Below are 17,276 nucleotides of genomic sequence, written 5' to 3'. Positions count from 1 at the left end.
TATCTCAAAGTAGACCAATTCAAATATGTGGGGGGGGGGGGGGGGTTTATTTCTACCATCAAGAAATGCCATAATGCATTCTTTCGTTTATGTCTTCTTTGTTGTATTTTTGTTATTAATTTGTCTTTTATTGTATTTTCTTATTAGCAATTTCTAATGAACTCCCACTTAAATTCTTCGTATAACTTAACGTTGGAAACTTAATTGGCCTATGTAATAGAATCAGAAGAAAATTTGGGAATGAGTTGCCTAACTGCTTCGGTAGTTCTAACAAACGCCCGTCGAAAATTCTCTGTGATTTCACTTGCATTCGTTTTCAGGGTTACTTTGTCTCCTTATTCAATCGATTTGACTGCTTCGTGATGTTCTGCTCGATCGTGGAGCTGGCTCTCACCTGTTTCGGCACCATCCCACAGCTGGGCATCTCCGTGCTTCGGTGCGTACGGCTCTTGAGAGTCTTCAAGGTTACCAAGTAAGATTTTTTTTAAATGTTATCTATCATCCGATTTTTAATTTCTTGCCAAATTAATGTTTGATTATTTATTATTAAAGAAAAATACTCTTGTATCTTTGATTGGAAGTCTCTTCCAATTTTTCAAATATTGGCAGATTTGTTTTCTGATACCTACATGAATTTCACCAATTTTCCTTTAAACTTAAGTAAAATATAATAAAAAAAACCATGACTTATGCGACTCTAAGGGGAATTTTTTGGTCATCGATAGGACGTATTTTTTGAAAAACTTTGTAAATCAAAAGTCAAAATTGAGATACCTATTATGAAGAAACTTATTACAGCTGTGCGATTTACAATACCTTACCTTGATTTTAAACTTAAATTAAAAAAAAAACTGGAATATGATGATGGTATTTCAATTTTTTTGTGATGTGATATGCCATTTTAACATAATTGCCCAGTTTACTTTACCTAACCAGTTTTATAATGTACCTACTCTCAATAATTTTGAATTGTAAGTTTGAATGTTACCCAGAAAATAGGTCCGTTTACATCTCTTATGTCGATACTTTATTTTTCAGGTACTGGCGCTCACTCTCTAACCTGGTGACGTCTCTTCTCAACTCCATCCAGTCCATCTTCTCTCTTCTTCTCCTGCTATTTCTCTTCATCGTGATTTTCGCGCTGCTGGGCATGCAGGTGTTTGGAGGGAGATTCGATTACGACCCCGTGGAGCAGAAAGAGAGGCACAACTTTGACTCCTTCTGGCAGGCCGTGCTTACTATGTTCCAGGTTTGGTCACTCTTTATATCATAATATTTCTCATTGAATGAAAATTAATACAGAAAAACACATACAAAGCAAAACAAAATATAGGCAGGTACAATTTGACGGCCTTATATCGTTATCTCATTGATGAGGATTGTAACCATTTATCGTCAATAACAACATTGTGGTAAGGCACCAGGTCATTTCACATAGGATTCGACTAAGAAAATTTGGTTTAAAATCTTGGTTTTAGTTATTATGACTTACGAGATACTAGTGATAATAACCAGGACCAGCAGGTTATTTATATCCCCTCCGAAGCACGGATGAAATCAAAATGCCGAACCCAAAGTCCCATCATCTACCAACCGGGGTCGTCGTTGCTCTCTCTAACTTGTTTAATTGATTTCCAACTCGGCGCACGAAGCTAACCAGATGATTCTGCAAAATGTTGTTGCCCCTTATTTTTATTGATGGATTCCGGGGTTCAGGCAGGTTTAGCTGGTAAAGCGGTGGGTCCAAACCACAGAAATCCAAATACTGTGGTACATACACATGTACTTGTAAGTGATTTGAATTTTTAACTTATAGTTGGCAGATTTTGAGAAACGACTCGCCATTTTTGTCCACTGTCATGTCAATACTACGTTAAAAGCTAGTCATTTAAAAATGTATGTATTACTAACTGATACCCGCGATTTCGTTGTTGTAGGTTTTTTAAAAATCCCGTGGGAACTCTTTGATTTTCCGAGATAAAAAGTAGCCTATGTGCTAATCCAGGGTGTACTCTATCTCCATTCTAATTTTCAGCCCAATCCGTCCAGTAGTTTTTGCGTGGAGGAGAACAAACATACACACATACACACACATAAACACACATACACACAAACTTTCGCCTTTATAATATTAATATAGTGTGAAGTGTGATTCATGGCTGTAGATCCTGACGGGCGAGGACTGGAACGTGGTCATGTACCATGGCATCAACGCGTACGGCGGCGCGGGCTCGCCCGGCATGCTCGCCTCCATCTACTTCATCGTTATCTTCATCTGCGGCAACTGTATCCTTTGCTAAACACATCAATCAATCAATCAATCAATCAATCAATCAATCAATCAAATTCTTTATTTGCTGAATACTGACAAAAGGTGGTACAAATAGCATACAAATAAGTCCAGTGTATTCAACCATTTCTGGCATGCAAATATAATAATTAATACAATAATTAGTCAAGTATAACAATGTCAAAATTTAAAAGATGTTAAAAATTTATATTATGTCACAATAAAATTATTATTATACCTATATTATTTTACAGTGCCAACATGTCATTTATTGAATAAAAACATTTATTTATCAACCACGAAAAAAGATCTTTTTTGAAACGTGCTAAAGATGTTAACTGACGTAAGCCTGGGGGTAGTTTATTATATATTTTTATGCACATAGCATAGCAATGCCCTTCCGGCTTCAGTTTTCCCCTAACGCCATGCTATCAACCGATAGACGTCCACTGCGGGACGTAGGTCTCATGTAGGGACTTCCACACGCCACGGTCTTGCGCCGCCTGAATCCAGCGGCTCCCTGTGACTTGTTTGAATGTGCTTCTAATATAGGTACAGACAAAAGTCGTTTAGCACCTTAATGATCATATTCGCGCGGCACGGTTATATACATGCGTTAGGCGTGTTTATAGAAAAAGGTCACAAGTGCGACAGGAAGCAATAGTTTCGCGGAATCGCTACTCGAATTCTGAGGCCGACCGTACCTTCGAGTCAAGAGTGAATAAATAATATATAGGTAACATTTTCTAGGCAAGTGCGCTCCACTTTAGGCTGCATCATCACTTTCCAGCAAGCGTAATAGTCTAAAAATTAAAATAAATAAATTGTTTTCTTTTGGGGATTCGTTGATTTTTTCGATATAAAAAATAGCATATATTATCATTCTCAATTCTTTAGCTATATCCACAAAAAATCACATCTATCTATTGCTCCATTGCTATTTGATTGGAGGACAAACCAACAAACAAACCCAGTTTCATATTTATAATAAGGGAGTGATAAACAGTTAGGGTGCCTGTCTAATAAAACAGAGCGAAGTGGAGACAATATAATATAGGTAGAAATAAATTTTCCTTAAAAATATAACAGATATTCTTCTAAATGTGTTCTTGGCTATCGCTGTGGACAATTTAGGAGATGCGGAGGAAATGGACGCACAAGAAATCGTTAAAGAAAAGGAGGTAAGTTACCTATGTTCATTGTTTATAATAAAATTATGTTTGGAATTTCCCTATAATTGTTAATTTTGTTAGTAATTAAACAATGGTCATGTTGTGCGATCTTCAAAGTCAAAGTCAAAGTCAAAATCATTTATTCAAAGTAGGTATAATTGTACTCCTTTTGATGGTCGAAATCGTTAAACTTGTACGATATAGTGGTTATAATTCATTACGTTACTTAAAACTAAAGCTACGAGGGTTCCAAACGCGCCCAAGTCTGAGAAGAGCCCACAACAAACTCCAGATCTCATCTAGATTGCAATAGGATCATAATGTAGTAATTTAAGAACTAGGTTAGAATCATTAGTGTAATCTGTTTTGGTTGCCTTATAAAAATAAATAAATAAATTCTTACTAAAATTACTTATTGTTGCTGGACTCGAAGAAAAAAAATCTTTATATTGCAGGATAAGTTCTTGTAATGTTGTGATAATTAACGTATAGCTCTTTGCAGGGAGCTGATAACCCTGAAGCAGGAAACCCTCAGTTGGATGAAGAGATAGGAGAAACTGATGATGAATATGTCAACGAGGAAGAAGGATATTCTAGTGAAGGGTACGAACATTCTGTCATCCATCCATTCATCAGCCTGTATGCGTCCACTGCTGGACATAGGCCTTTCTCTTGGGAAGGTCACAAGGATCGAGCAGTGGTTACAACGGCCAGAAATAATATCACAATCACATTATGAGTTTGTTTATTTCACATAATAAACCACACATATTATCGTCAATAATATCCTTACACAAACTTGAATATTAAACGAATCAATTAATATTACAAATAAAATACTCACACACAGTGCGCGTCATTAGAAGGTTGGGCAGAGAGAGAAAGAGGCGAGGACAAGCCACAGAGAAAATACATATGTCATCTGTTTCGTTGTATGCATACCACATAAATATTATATTTCTAACACTTTCCAAGAGCGCACCACCAAACACGGTGCTTCGCCTTCCTCATCCACCCGCTCCCCGCCACCTTCTTCAGGTCATCGGTCCCTCATGATTAACGGAATTGACTGATGCATAACTTATCATATAATTATTTATTATTAAAGTTAAATTAAGTAATTTAATATTATCGGTTTCATGCAGCCAGAAGTATAAGGCTTATAAAAGAGTGGCAAGGTAATTAACTTTTGTTAACTTTGTGTTTTTTTGGTGTGTTATGTAGGTACCAAAGTAATTTTTTTTTTGGAATTTTTGAAATTAGTACATAGTTTGTCATAAATTTTATGATTGTAATATTATTTACCTTGTGGCACTTGAGTGTGTATGTCTGTCTGTCTGTCTATAACCTTATCACAACCACTGAACCGATTTTGATATTTGACACAGACGTAGTATGCAGCCTGAAAACGGATATGATGATGTCCTCATTAGATGGTAAGCACTGTAATCTTACTAGTGGGAGGTTCGATGAGTGGTTCGATGCCAGGGGTTCAGAATTGTATAATTCCTAAACTAGTCTGGTCTGTTGGGAGGCTTCGGCCGTGGCTAGTTACCACTCTACCGGCAAAACGATTTAGCGTTAAGGTACGTATGAATGAAATGAAAACCGCCATACCCCTATCAGGTTAGCTCGCTGTCATCATAGACTGCATCATCACTTACCACCAGGTGAGATTGCAGTCCAGGGCTAAGTTATTAATCTTATCCTTTCAATAACATACAGATCTGATAACGAGTACGAGGAAACAGGCTCTGAAGAGGAAGTGGAACAGCAGGATGAGGAGGATAACGCTAATAACGCACTGGTTACTATTGAGAAGAAAGAAAATGGTAAGGATGTTAAATTGATGATTAAAATATACCTTAGATTCTTGTATAGAGGAAGGCGTTACTTTGCGGAAGTCCATGATATACAAGAAACCAAAAGCTCAATTTGTCATAATCCGCTGAAACAGACAAAATTGTATGGTGCAACATGCAGCACTTGATATGCAACACCTCCCTCCCACTGCTAAACATGCAAGAAAAACCACCAAACAAGCGATACGCACCACCAGTCACCACACAAATCCTCCAAATCAATCAATCAATCAATAAAAATATTTTTTATTCAAATACCCTTTTACAAGTACTTTTGAATCGTCAAATGCATCTACCACTGGTTTGGTATGCCAAAACACACTTGTTCTGACAACGGAGCTTGATTGAAGATTTTTTCATTCAAGTTATATATTTTATTCCAGGTGATATTAAAAAAGATGATTCCCTAACAGCCAAGGTGTCCGCTCGACCGCGAAGGTTGTCAGAAATAGAGATCAAATCTGATGAGAAGCCTATACCAGACGGAAGCAGCTTTTTCATATTTTCCAAAACTAACTGGTAAGTAATGCACTAGGGACAATAAACTTTGATATTTTCTTTGCTATAATCCTCTAAACTATATTCCACCAAAAAAAATTCTGATAAAGATGGTTGCCAAGATTCACAAGTTATGAAATGCTTTCACTGTTAAAAAGTTATGAGATCTCTAGTAGAGTCAAGTCTCTAGCTGAGATTCGATTTGTGCTGTCCATGGGGTCTGTCCCAAGTCCTAAGAATTGTTCTTGATTTGACTTTAATTTTGCTATATCTATCGGCAGTTCGCGGGTAGTAGTCGGGTTTTAGTTCTGTTTAAGTTGATCTTGTTCTATTAATTTTATTAGTATTCCGTCCAAAACGTCGAGTAAGAAGCCTTAAACCCCCTTATATTTTCCAGGTTCCGTGTAACTTGTTACAAAACCCAAAACCATTCCTGGTTCAGGAACATGATCCTGCTGTGTATCCTGGCTTCATCTATCATGCTGGCCATGGAGGACCCAGTTGGAAGGAAGGAGAGTGAAGACATGACTGAGGTAATCTGCAACTCAACTGCATCAAACTAACAGTCCTACGTTAGTTTTACGACGTAAGCGGTGTGGTCTTATTTGTGGGAGGTCCCGGCAGGGGTTTGGAATTTTATAATTTCTTAATCTCTGGTCTGGTCTGGTGGAAGACTTCAGCCGTAGCTAGTTACCACCCTACCGGCAAGCAAAAGCCGCGCTGCCAAGCAATTTAACGTTCTGGTACGATGCCGTGTAGAAACCAAAGCCAAAGGAGTATATAGGTTTAATAAAAATTTCCATACCCCTTCCAGTTTAGCCCGCTTCCATCTTAGACTGCATCATCACTTACCACCAGCTGAAATTGCAGTCAAGGGCTAACATGTATCTGAATAAAATAAAAAGTCACCTAGTCACCCAGATCATGACCCTGGCTGAAATCAGCACTATCATTACAAAACTCCAAAATGAATTCCAAAACTACTTCTTGGAGTTAGCCACTTTTAAGCAAAAAGATGGCTTTGTCAATGATTGAAAAATTTCATTTTTTCTTTCTTCCAGGTCCTCCGCAAGATCGATTACTTCTTCACAGCAGTGTTCACTCTGGAACTGCTGTTGAAGCTTGTGACATACGGTTTTGTCCTCCACAAAGACGCCTTCTGCAGATCTGCATTTAACCTGCTCGACTTGTTGGTCGTCATTGTTTCCCTGGTCTCTGTTAGTGGGTACGTATTCAACTTGCTTTTTTTTTAATAATAAAATAGCGAGAAAATGAGCGGGCGGGTCACTTGAAATTAAGTGATTACTGCTATCCATGAAAATTTGCAGCACCAGAGAGACCGACCTTTTAGAAATTTGTTGGTCCGCCCTCCATGTAATAAATCCACGTTGTAATCTAGTGGTAACACCGCCGATAGGAGTTGTTTCCACAGTTTGCATATGCGTGGGAAAAAGGATCTAGCATGACGAGGCGATCAAGCGCACCAGGCACCCAGGTGCATATTAACATACAGGAATCTGGAACAAAAAGTATCCATCTTAGGATGCAAGATATGTCTGTATCAAACGTCGAGGTCTGCTCAGTGGTTGAGCTGTGATGTGTAACAGACAGACTTACAGAATTTATACTATCATAACTATAATACCATGGTTGTGGTACAGTAGTATTATTTGCATGATAATTATATTTTCTACACAGATCAAAGAATGTATCATCCATCAAAATTTTAAGAGTATTTCGAGTACTCAGGCCTCTCAGAGCTATCAACAGAGCCAAAGGATTGAAGGTCTGTATTAAAATAATATTTTTTTGAGTTTTAAGCAAAAACTTAAGATCAAATTCATTATCAATTGTTTTCGTATGGAATGAATTTCTAGCTAGAGATTCAGTTAAATTCTTTGCATTCAAAATTCAACAACCTTAGATAAATTATTTCTAAAACTACTTAACTTCTAAAGTTATTTAAAAAACTTTCACTGAACCAATTTAAAGAAAACATTCAAGTATTAAGGATTAATTAAGGATTAATTAAGTAACTTCATTTGGATTGATAGAGTCCAATTAATTCAATGTTATAACTTTATACAAAACATTTCATATTTTCTGTCTATATCTGAAAAAAAAACTTAAGCTTCTCTAATATCACGTAGATTAGGTATACAAAAAATTACAAGTTTTGAACTCTGTGCCGATATTTATAGTAAGATAAGATTAATATTTTTCACAGTAAAATGAAAGTGTAGTTTAAGTAGTAAAAGGATATTTTTGTCGATTTCTAGCACGTAGTTCAGTGCGTGATCGTTGCAATTAAGACTATAGGCAACATTTTGCTGGTGACAAATCTTCTGCAATTCATGTTCGCTGTAATGGGGGTGCAAATGTTCAAGGTAGGGAACAAAATTATTTGTGAATCCAACTTTTTTTTAATTATCTTTATCAACGACACCTTTGGGTACTTTATTCGTTTTAAAAATATTTTGATATAAGTAAGTATTTTGCACTCACTGACTTCTAGTTCAGTTTCGATTGAAATTTCTCTTTGTTCCAAAATAAGTCATCTGATTTCGTTTCTTGTGTGTGAGGCTTTTTACGTGTTTCGAGAACTAGTATACTAACCTGATTTTCGCTTGTCTGTGGGTCCAAAAATTCGCTTTCTTGGTGAATGCATGTTTTGATTTTTCCCTTAATAAAACTTAGCCCAAAGGTGTTGTGTGCTGTTTTCATGAGAGAGCCATTTTTGATTTGTGATTTTTGGACTCAGTTTAAGGGCTTTAATGTGTTTCTTTTGCACCAACCCTACCTGGACATTTTCACTCGAGTACTCGGAGTGAGGTACATATTACACTGATTTGGTTAATTTTTTTTGGGTTATCTTTTTTGTGGTTTGATTTTGTAAATGGTCAGATCAGGACACTGGCAGTTTTTGATTTTGTTTAAATTTTGTCCATGAATCGGTGAACTAACGCCATTGTAAGTAGGCATTATTTTTATTTTTCAACAAGTTTTAACCTATTGTGTTTTCCTTTGTTTTTTCTACACAAAAAATGTCCCACGCAACATGTACACAACTACACACTTTGGGATTATTGATACACTGTGACCCGGTAACGTAACTGTGTTTGTGTGTTTGTTTTAACACTTTTTTTGCATTATCTGTGTATGTCTTGTACTTGTTATGGTTATAGTACGTTGTGAAGTGTGTTTTTGCTTCTATTAAGTCAATTGGCAATATCTTTATAATAAATCACATGCTACAATTCATGTTTGCTGTTGTCGGCATACAATTGTTTAAGGTATATTATCTCATTTTTTATATTCGTTGCTTCTATCGATGTTTGGGTAGTTTCATATATATCTGTTCATAAGACACTGTTCAAATTTGCGTTTATTTTGTGTCATGTTATTGAAATCAATATCATTTCAAGCATTATATTTTTGTAACGATGATAATAAATTTGAATGATTTTGCATCTTCAGGTTTGCTTCTTTATCATAATTGTCATTTACTGGCTTATTAAAGTAGATAATCATGGAGATAATGATCAAAAATAAAATTGGCCCCAAAGGAGTACCTTTGGGAACACCGTATAATCACCACGCAAGCCGTGTCAAAGTTACTTTTAACACCCAACTATTAAGATATTAAGGTTTTGGCCCAGACCCAGAGCGAGGACATCGCTGGTGAAGTTTAATTATAATTTATTATAAATGATTAACTTTGTCAAAAGCTTTGCTGAAATCGGTTAAAAATGACGTGTTGCACTTTTATAGTTAGATAAAAGTGCTATTACGCATGTGTATGAAACTATCTATGTATAATGAAAGAATAATTAACCTTTGGTATTATGCTAATCGTTTTTTGCTTAGCTTTCCCATTGAAGAGGCGAGGTCAGGTGATTTTAATTTTTTAACAATTTCGTTCAAAATGAATCTTTTTAAGTTTTTAATTTTGATCCGAGTCTGTTTTCAGGGGAAATTCTGTAGATGCACAGATATAACTAAAGTCACAGCTGAACAATGCCGGTAAGTCATTTTATAAATTGCATGCTTGTAAATAATGTTTTTGGCAGATTTAAAGTATTATGATCGAACTACCGCAACGAGTCATGAATAATTTGGGGTTCCTGGTACCGACACCGTCCTACATTGTCTCCTCAAGCTTTAAGGTTTGTCTTGAATCGCTAAGTCAAGTCAAAGATAATATTGCAACGTCCAGTGAATTTCGATGCGAACATAAATACCATCTGGCGATTGGATATTGGTACTCTTTGTAATAAAGGTTCGGCCTACTTTAGACATAAGTTTCTATTGCACGTATAATCGACTTTAGAGGTCCGAATTTGGCATTTTTGTCTTTACCGTGCCTCTGAGAGCACGTTAAACCCTCTGTCCCAGTTGTTATCACTAATATCTGACAATGATTGTAAAACCTAAGAGTCTAAATATAGTTCTCTTTGTCGACTTGTAAGTGGAAGGATCTGGTACCCACCGAATTATTATCCCAAGAGAACTCCAAAGATTATTAATTGGAAAGAGATTACGGCCCTCAGCAATGAGGAATATTACTACCCAGAGACTTGTATGTACCTACCTACGCCTAGACTAGCTACCTATTATTATTTTCAGAGGAGCGTATTTAATTTACGAAAATGGCCGATTACAAGTGCACGACCGTCAATGGATTAACAATAAGTGGAACTTTGACAACGTTCTCAATGGAATGCTCACTTTATTCACTGTTTCCACTTTTGAAGGTTGGCCTGGGTGAGTGTATATCTTTTCATTTCTTTTCATCTCTTTTGCCATAATCATGATCGTGTTTGTAAACAAAAAGTGGAACTTTGACATCGTCCTCAAAGAAATGCTCTCTTAATTAATTCACCGTTTGCACTTTTGAAGGTTGGTCTGGGCCTGGTAGCTTTCATTTCATTTCTTTTTATCATTATTTATACTTAAAGTTTTTAATGAAGACCTAATGGATCATCAGGGCATGGAAAAGGATCATCAGGTCTTCATTAAAAAGGATATGCAAATATATATATGCAATACGCAAAATGAAAATCTCCACGTAAATTCAAAATTCAAATTTATTTTTCAGTTTACTATCTACCTCGATGGACTCCAACGAGGAGAATCACGGTCCAGTGGAAAATTCTAGACCCTTGGTTGCTTTTTTCTATATAAGCTACATTATTGTTATTGCTTTCTTTATGGTAAGTATTGGCTAATATCATGAACACGGTAGGTAAAACCAATATTAATCATTGGATCGATGGCCGCTGGAGTAGTAAAGTTCTTGAGCAGACTGCGTCTCGGTAAACGGAGTTGAATGAATGAATGAAATATTCTTTATTATAATAGTTATTACCTTCCAAGTTAGCCCGCTACCATCTAAGACTTCATCACTTACCATCAGGTCAGATCGCAGTCAAGGGTTAACTTGTAATGGAATAAAAAAATCAGCCTGTGGACGTCCACTGCTGAACACAGGCCTTTCCCAAGGAGCGCCACCACACTCGGTCCTCAGCCTTTCTCATCCAGTCACTTCCCACCTCCTCTTTACATGACGTCGCTCCATCTTTCTGGAGGGCGCCCCACATTATGCTCGCTTATTTGTGGTCTCACCTCGAAAACTTTCTCATTCCACTGGCGATCGCTCTTATGGCAAGCATGGCCCACCCACTGCCACTTCAACTTGCTGATAGTTTGGGATATGTCAGTGACCTTGTTTCTCTTGCAGAACCATAGATACTGATGTTGGATTATATCTTTTAGGTGAACATTTTCGTGGGTTTCGTCATAGTGACGTTCCAAAAGGAGGGTGAACAGGAATTCAAGGATTGTGAGCTCGACAAGAACCAGAGGAATTGTATTGAGTTCGCCTTGAAAGCGAAACCTGTTCGTAGGTTTGTATTTATAATTTTTCATTTCTTGACTCGTTGCGAATCTATTGTTTCGTTGGTCTTGTGCTTATTCTGTTGCATATCATGAGGTCAATTCTTGACCTCCAAACTGTTGAACTTCAATATTGAGTCCCTGGTTGGATCATGAAATTTTTGTTCAAATAAACTTGCTCTGTCTAGAGGTCCCCATTGATTAAATTGTATAAAATATCTCTTTAGACTGTACCATAAATCTGTTGTCTCTTCACTCAGATACATTCCAAAGCACCGAATCCAGTACAAGACGTGGTGGTTCGTGACGTCACAAAGATTCGAGTACGTCATCTTCTTCTTCATCGTCCTCAACACCATCGCTCTTATGATGAAGTACCATGAAGCCAACGCAGATTACAAGAAGGTAACAATCACGATCCTCAGAATCCAAGTTCCTCAGTCAAGCAAAATTCCCTATCGAAGACAGCCAGCTCCGAACTTCTAAACCCCTCTTATTGTCTTGTCCTTCAAGCCTCTAACTTTACTCTTTTTTCACTCGCACAAGTCTAAGTTTTCCTTAAACCTAAACAATAAATCTTGTTTGATTTATCGATATTTATCTTTTTTTTATATCGATATAATTCTTTTGTAAGATAAGGAATAAATAAAGGCTTAATAATAATAAAATCTTTTTTTTCAGGTCTTAGATTACTTGAACATGATTCTTACGACAGTTTTTATGTTGGAGTTTGTGTTCAAATTGTCAGCATTCCGATTTAAGGTAAAAATAATTTAGCAGATACATTTTTATCTATAATTTAATAGGTATGCTCTTGGCTGCAATCACACCAAACAGGAGATGACGCAGCCTAAGGTGAAGCGCGCCTGCCCAGAAGGTGCCTATTCATTCTTCTTTTGAAGGTAACAATGTTATAGCTAGCCGAACCTAGAAGCCGGGAAGGCATTCCATACTCTATCAGTGTTTATTAGAAACGAGGAAGCAAATACATAGCTACTTCCGAATATAGGACTGAATTCCTAAAGGTCGGCGGTTCAAACCCCACCCGTTGCACTATTGTCGTACCCACTCCTGCCCGGCTAGCATGGGCAGTAGATAAAAATTATATCCCCCGATTATATCCACTGATGTCATAGGAATCAGTGGATGAATATGGATGTCATAGGAATAATCGGGGATATAATTTTTATCTACTGCCCATGCTTGCCGGGCTGGCACAAACTTCACGCTTAATCGGAGGGGAAAGGGGAGTATTAGTCATGATTAGCATGGTTAATATTCTGAGGTGGGTTGGTTGGGAAACTACAAATTGTTCAATACACAAATTTTTGAAAATATTTAGTTGGAAAACGTTTAATAAATAAAAAAATAAAATAAATAAATATACTTTTATTCGGGACTATAAGCTAGGCGCAAACACAGTACATTGAATGAACATAGATGAAACATAAATACTAATAAATTAAACTTAAAAACCTAAATATTTACCTTAAACTGATTAATGATTATTTAATGATTATTTTGTTAACTTTCAGAACTACTTTGGTGACGCGTGGAATACAACGGATTTTATTCTAGTAGTCGGTAGTATTATAGACATTGTTGTCACCCAGGTCAACGAAAATAAACCAATTGTAAGTAAAAATTAAATGATAAATACATTAATCTATATGCTAATTTTATAAAGATGTAAAGTTTGTAAGTTTGTTTGTGGGAAGCAATTTTAGTCCTGATTCCATAGTAAAAACGATTTATATAATGAACCGCTTTAACCCTTGATGGGTATCATAATGAAGTACCTACTAAATATTTGATATTTTTTACAGAACGGCCTCCCGCAAGTAAGGGAAACTGAAGAGGTTAGTATTAACTATTACTTTTACCACAGTAAAGTTTTTGGACTAAGTACATTCTTTTTTTACCCGACTGCGGCAAAGTCAAAAGTAAGGGTTATGATTTAAGCAGTCTATGTATGTATGTATGTCAGTATGGATGTTTGTATGTTGTATCCAGATTCTGTGTGTTCCACCGTAGCGCCTAAACTACTGTTTACTACTACTGTAGTGTCGTCCTTGATTCGTTATAAAGGTTCGGGTGACATAGACTACATTTTATACGAAAAAATTTGACCTAGCGGATGTAACAACAAAAAAGTGGAGGTCTTCAAAAAAATTTTTTTTTTCTATTGTATCGAGTGGGATAGCACATGAAAGAGCAGAAAATTCTGAGCTCATGAATATAAATGTACAACAACATTAAAATATACCAAGCGACAGAAAACCAATTCTACTCTAATATTTAATAAAAATAAAAAATAAAAAAAATATTTCAGTATTTATTATGACGATTGCAGTCGGGTTTTAGTTTTCAACTTTATTCACAGTTTTAGGTTTGGTACCATAGTAACAATAAGTCCTTTTTGATGTCAAGTGATTACCACCGCCTATGAACATTTGTAGCACCAGAGGAACCGCCGATGGGTTGCCGAGTTGCCGGCCTTTCTGGAATTTGTCGATAAACAGGAGACAGGCGATATCGATAAAACACTGATAACCAGGTCACATTGGGTGGGTGCTGTAAGTTAAGCTGTGAGTTTAAGAAATAAGTGGTGTAATTTATATTTATTTACATTTTTCAGAGTTCCAAACTAAATTTGAAATACATCGCCTTCTTCCGTCTGTTCCGTGCGATGCGTCTCATCAAGCTCCTCTCTCGAGGGGAACGCATCAGAACCCTGCTGTGGACATTCATCAAGTCCTTCCAAGCGTTGCCCTACGTCGCCTTGCTGATTGTTCTGCTGTTCTTCATCTACGCTGTGGTCGGCATGCAGGCGAGTACCTATTGTTGGTTTCTTCCACCAATTAGGTTCAATGTCATGTCTCTTGAATCATCATCATCATCATCATCAGCTTGTGGACGTCCACTGTTGGACATAGGCCTTCCCTATAGAGCGCCACCACACCCGGTCCTCAGCCTTCCTCATCCAGCCACTTCCCGCCAGCCGCTTTATATCGTCTCTTGGATATTTTAACGGAAGTCTGGAAGCTGTGCGTCCACACACTGCTCTACTCGCGCAATTAATCGCGACGCGTCGCACTAGGTCGCTTGCCTTTGCAACGCAATGGACGTCGAAACTGTGGCAGCGTACGCGCTATTGCATACTTACCGACAAAATAGGGAGCGATGGGCATGAACGAGGAGCATGCGAGTAACGCGTTCACACTACGTCTCTGCCTCCGTTCCTCGCTTCTTCCCATGCCCAGGGGCAGTGTGTGGACGGGGGTTAAACATAGATTAGATCCTTGAACATATCTACAGACTTTCATTGGCTTTGATTAGTCAGTAGTCAAATGAAAGCCTTTTGTAACAAACTACTTTTGTATGAAGAACGTGACGATACTGTAAAAGATATGGAAATGAAAAGTTGACTAACAGACCAACGAAACAAACATCCCGCAATCACCAAATAGATCAACTTATACAAAGAACCGAGATGAAAAATAAATCCATACTTAATATTATAAATGCGAAAGTGTGTCTGTCTGTCTATCTGTCTGTCTGTCTGCTACGTTTTCACGGCCCAACCGCTGAACCGATTTTAATGAAATTTGGTACAGACTTGGGATACATCCCGGGGAAGGGCATAGGCTACTTTTTATCCCGGAAAATCAAAGAGTTCCTACGGGATTTAAAAAATCGATATCCAAGCGGGCAGGATGCCCGCGGCTTCGTCCTAGCTAGCCGGCTAGTAATAAATAATCTTTTTTTACAGTTATTCGGCAAAATAGAAGAAGGTGACGTCATAACAGCAAATAACAACTTTCAAACTTTTGGTGGAGCTCTGATGGTGCTGTTCAGATCAGCTACAGGTAATTCCTCATTCCTCTAAGTTCCCTACTACCACTGCCTTAATGCATAATTGCCTCTCTGATCTATAATAATGTACAGTCAAAGGCCGTAAGTGGTTTAGCACCTTGATGATCGTATTCGCGCCGCTGATTATGCACATGTGTTAGTAGCGTGTTTATAGAAAAAGTTTACAAGTGCTAGAGGTTTTTGATGCAATAGTTTCGCGGAATTGTTACTCGAATTCTGAGGCCGACCGTACCTACTCCTAACCGCATTTCGGTCCTGGCAGCCAGTTACTAAGCTGTGATAGCATAGTGGTTAAGACATCCACCTCCTATTCAGGAGAAGATCAGGGGTTCGATCCCGGGCACGCACCTCTAACTTTTTTTTTGTACCAGAAAATTGTAACAATAAAGACAAAAAGAAAGAAAAAGTGGACAGGGAAGCACATTATCTCTATAATAGATCTCTACCAGTGACCCTTGGACTTTTCAGAGTTTTAAACAATTAAACATCACTTGCTTTAAAGGTGAAGGATAAACATCGTGACGAAACCTGCATGAGGTGTTCTCAAAGGTGCCAACTCGCACTTGGCTAGCGTGGTGGATTGGTAGCCAAACCCTTCTCGTTCTGGACCTGTGCTGAATAGTGAGCCAGCCATGGGTTGGTTATGAGAAACTAGCCGTCCGCGACTTCGTCCGCGTGGATTTAAGTTTTTCAATATCCCATGAGATTTTCCGGGATAAAAAGTAGCCAGGATTATTCTATCTCCATTCCAAATTTCAGCCAAATTCGTCTGGTAGTTTTTGCGGGAAAGAGTAACAAACATACACAAAAACTTCACCTTTATAATACAAGTGTGATTGTTCTGGACAACAGTGTAGGACTAGTACAAAAATGTTTCTTCCCCAAGGTGAGGCATGGCAAGAGATAATGATGGCCCTGTCGCCCAACGATGACGAGCGGCCGGGCGAGCTGCCGGGCTGCCTCAACGAGGAGTCCAACTCGACTGATGCGGACGAGAAGAACTGCACCAGCAGGCTCGCCTACCCGTACTTCATATCCTTCTCACTGCTCTGCACGTTTCTGGTGAGTCAACCCATACTAATATTATGAATGCGAAAGTGTTCCTGTCTGTCTGTCTGTCTTAACCGATTCTGATGAAAGGTACAGAGTTAGCTTATATCCCGGGGACGGACATAGGCTACTTTTTATCCCGGAAAATCAAACAGTTCCCGCGGGATTCCTAAAGACCCCATCTATTTAACCGATTTGTATGAAATTTGGTATCGAGGTAGCTTGCGTCCCTGTAGTTGACATAGGCATTTTATCCCGAAAAGTCCTATATAATATTATAAAGAGGAAACCTTTGTATTTTTGTATGTTTGTATTCAATAGGCTCAAAAACTACTGGACCGATTTCAAAATTTCTTTTACCATTACTTAGAGGGATTCTTCCGAATCCGTATAGGCTATATTTTATCCCGGAAAATAGAAAAAATAAATGTCCACCCGTGCGAAGCCGGGGCGGGTCGCTAGTTCTTTATAAAATCTTCCGGTACGATGCCGTGCAGAAATTGATAAGGGATATGGGCATAATTAAAACTGCTACACCTCTTCCAAGTTAGCCCGATACCATTTTAGAGGCGTGTTACTGACGGAATGTCATTCAAACTTTCCATCAATCACAAGCAAGCCTTGGTTCAAGCG

The 17,276-nt window shown here is 37.8% G+C and overlaps 1 protein-coding gene across 18 annotated transcripts in view; it reads left to right on the top strand.

Annotated features, from left to right (window-relative positions):
• LOC123877423 (muscle calcium channel subunit alpha-1-like) overlaps positions 1–17,276 on the top strand; it is a 56,869-nt gene that overhangs the window by 20,209 nt on the left and 19,384 nt on the right. For 7 of the 18 annotated variants that reach the window (XR_006798589.1, XR_006798588.1, XM_045924192.1 and 4 more), the window contains 24 exons: positions 321–472; positions 1,039–1,249; positions 2,166–2,286; positions 3,380–3,471; positions 3,965–4,065; positions 4,608–4,640; positions 5,188–5,294; positions 5,708–5,843; positions 6,220–6,355; positions 6,884–7,047; positions 7,521–7,608; positions 8,102–8,209; positions 9,008–9,115; positions 9,793–9,845; positions 10,449–10,586; positions 10,921–11,035; positions 11,598–11,728; positions 11,978–12,122; positions 12,399–12,479; positions 13,253–13,351; positions 13,544–13,576; positions 14,356–14,547; positions 15,490–15,586; positions 16,480–16,655. Coding sequence is in view for 16 of the 18 variants with exons in the window: in XM_045924192.1 (XP_045780148.1) it covers positions 321–472; positions 1,039–1,249; positions 2,166–2,286; positions 3,380–3,471; positions 3,965–4,065; positions 4,608–4,640; positions 5,188–5,294; positions 5,708–5,843; positions 6,220–6,355; positions 6,884–7,047; positions 7,521–7,608; positions 8,102–8,209; positions 9,008–9,115; positions 9,793–9,845; positions 10,449–10,586; positions 10,921–11,035; positions 11,598–11,728; positions 11,978–12,122; positions 12,399–12,479; positions 13,253–13,351; positions 13,544–13,576; positions 14,356–14,547; positions 15,490–15,586; positions 16,480–16,655 (2,817 nt within the window). In the remaining 2 variants the exon portion in view is untranslated. The remainder of the gene's footprint in view (positions 1–320; positions 473–1,038; positions 1,250–2,165; positions 2,287–3,379; positions 3,472–3,964; positions 4,066–4,607; positions 4,641–5,187; positions 5,295–5,707; positions 5,844–6,219; positions 6,356–6,883; positions 7,048–7,520; positions 7,609–8,101; positions 8,210–9,007; positions 9,116–9,792; positions 9,846–10,448; positions 10,587–10,920; positions 11,036–11,597; positions 11,729–11,977; positions 12,123–12,398; positions 12,480–13,252; positions 13,352–13,543; positions 13,577–14,355; positions 14,548–15,489; positions 15,587–16,479; positions 16,656–17,276) is intronic. The other 11 variants (XM_045924204.1, XM_045924196.1, XM_045924198.1 and 8 more) reach the window with 6 other exon arrangements.

Source organism: Maniola jurtina, chromosome 23 (genome assembly GCF_905333055.1).
Source record: "Maniola jurtina chromosome 23, ilManJurt1.1, whole genome shotgun sequence".
NCBI lineage: Eukaryota > Metazoa > Arthropoda > Insecta > Lepidoptera > Nymphalidae > Maniola > Maniola jurtina.
The sequence above is the reverse complement of the archived record's forward strand: the minus strand, read 5'-3'. Positions and strand labels throughout refer to the sequence as shown.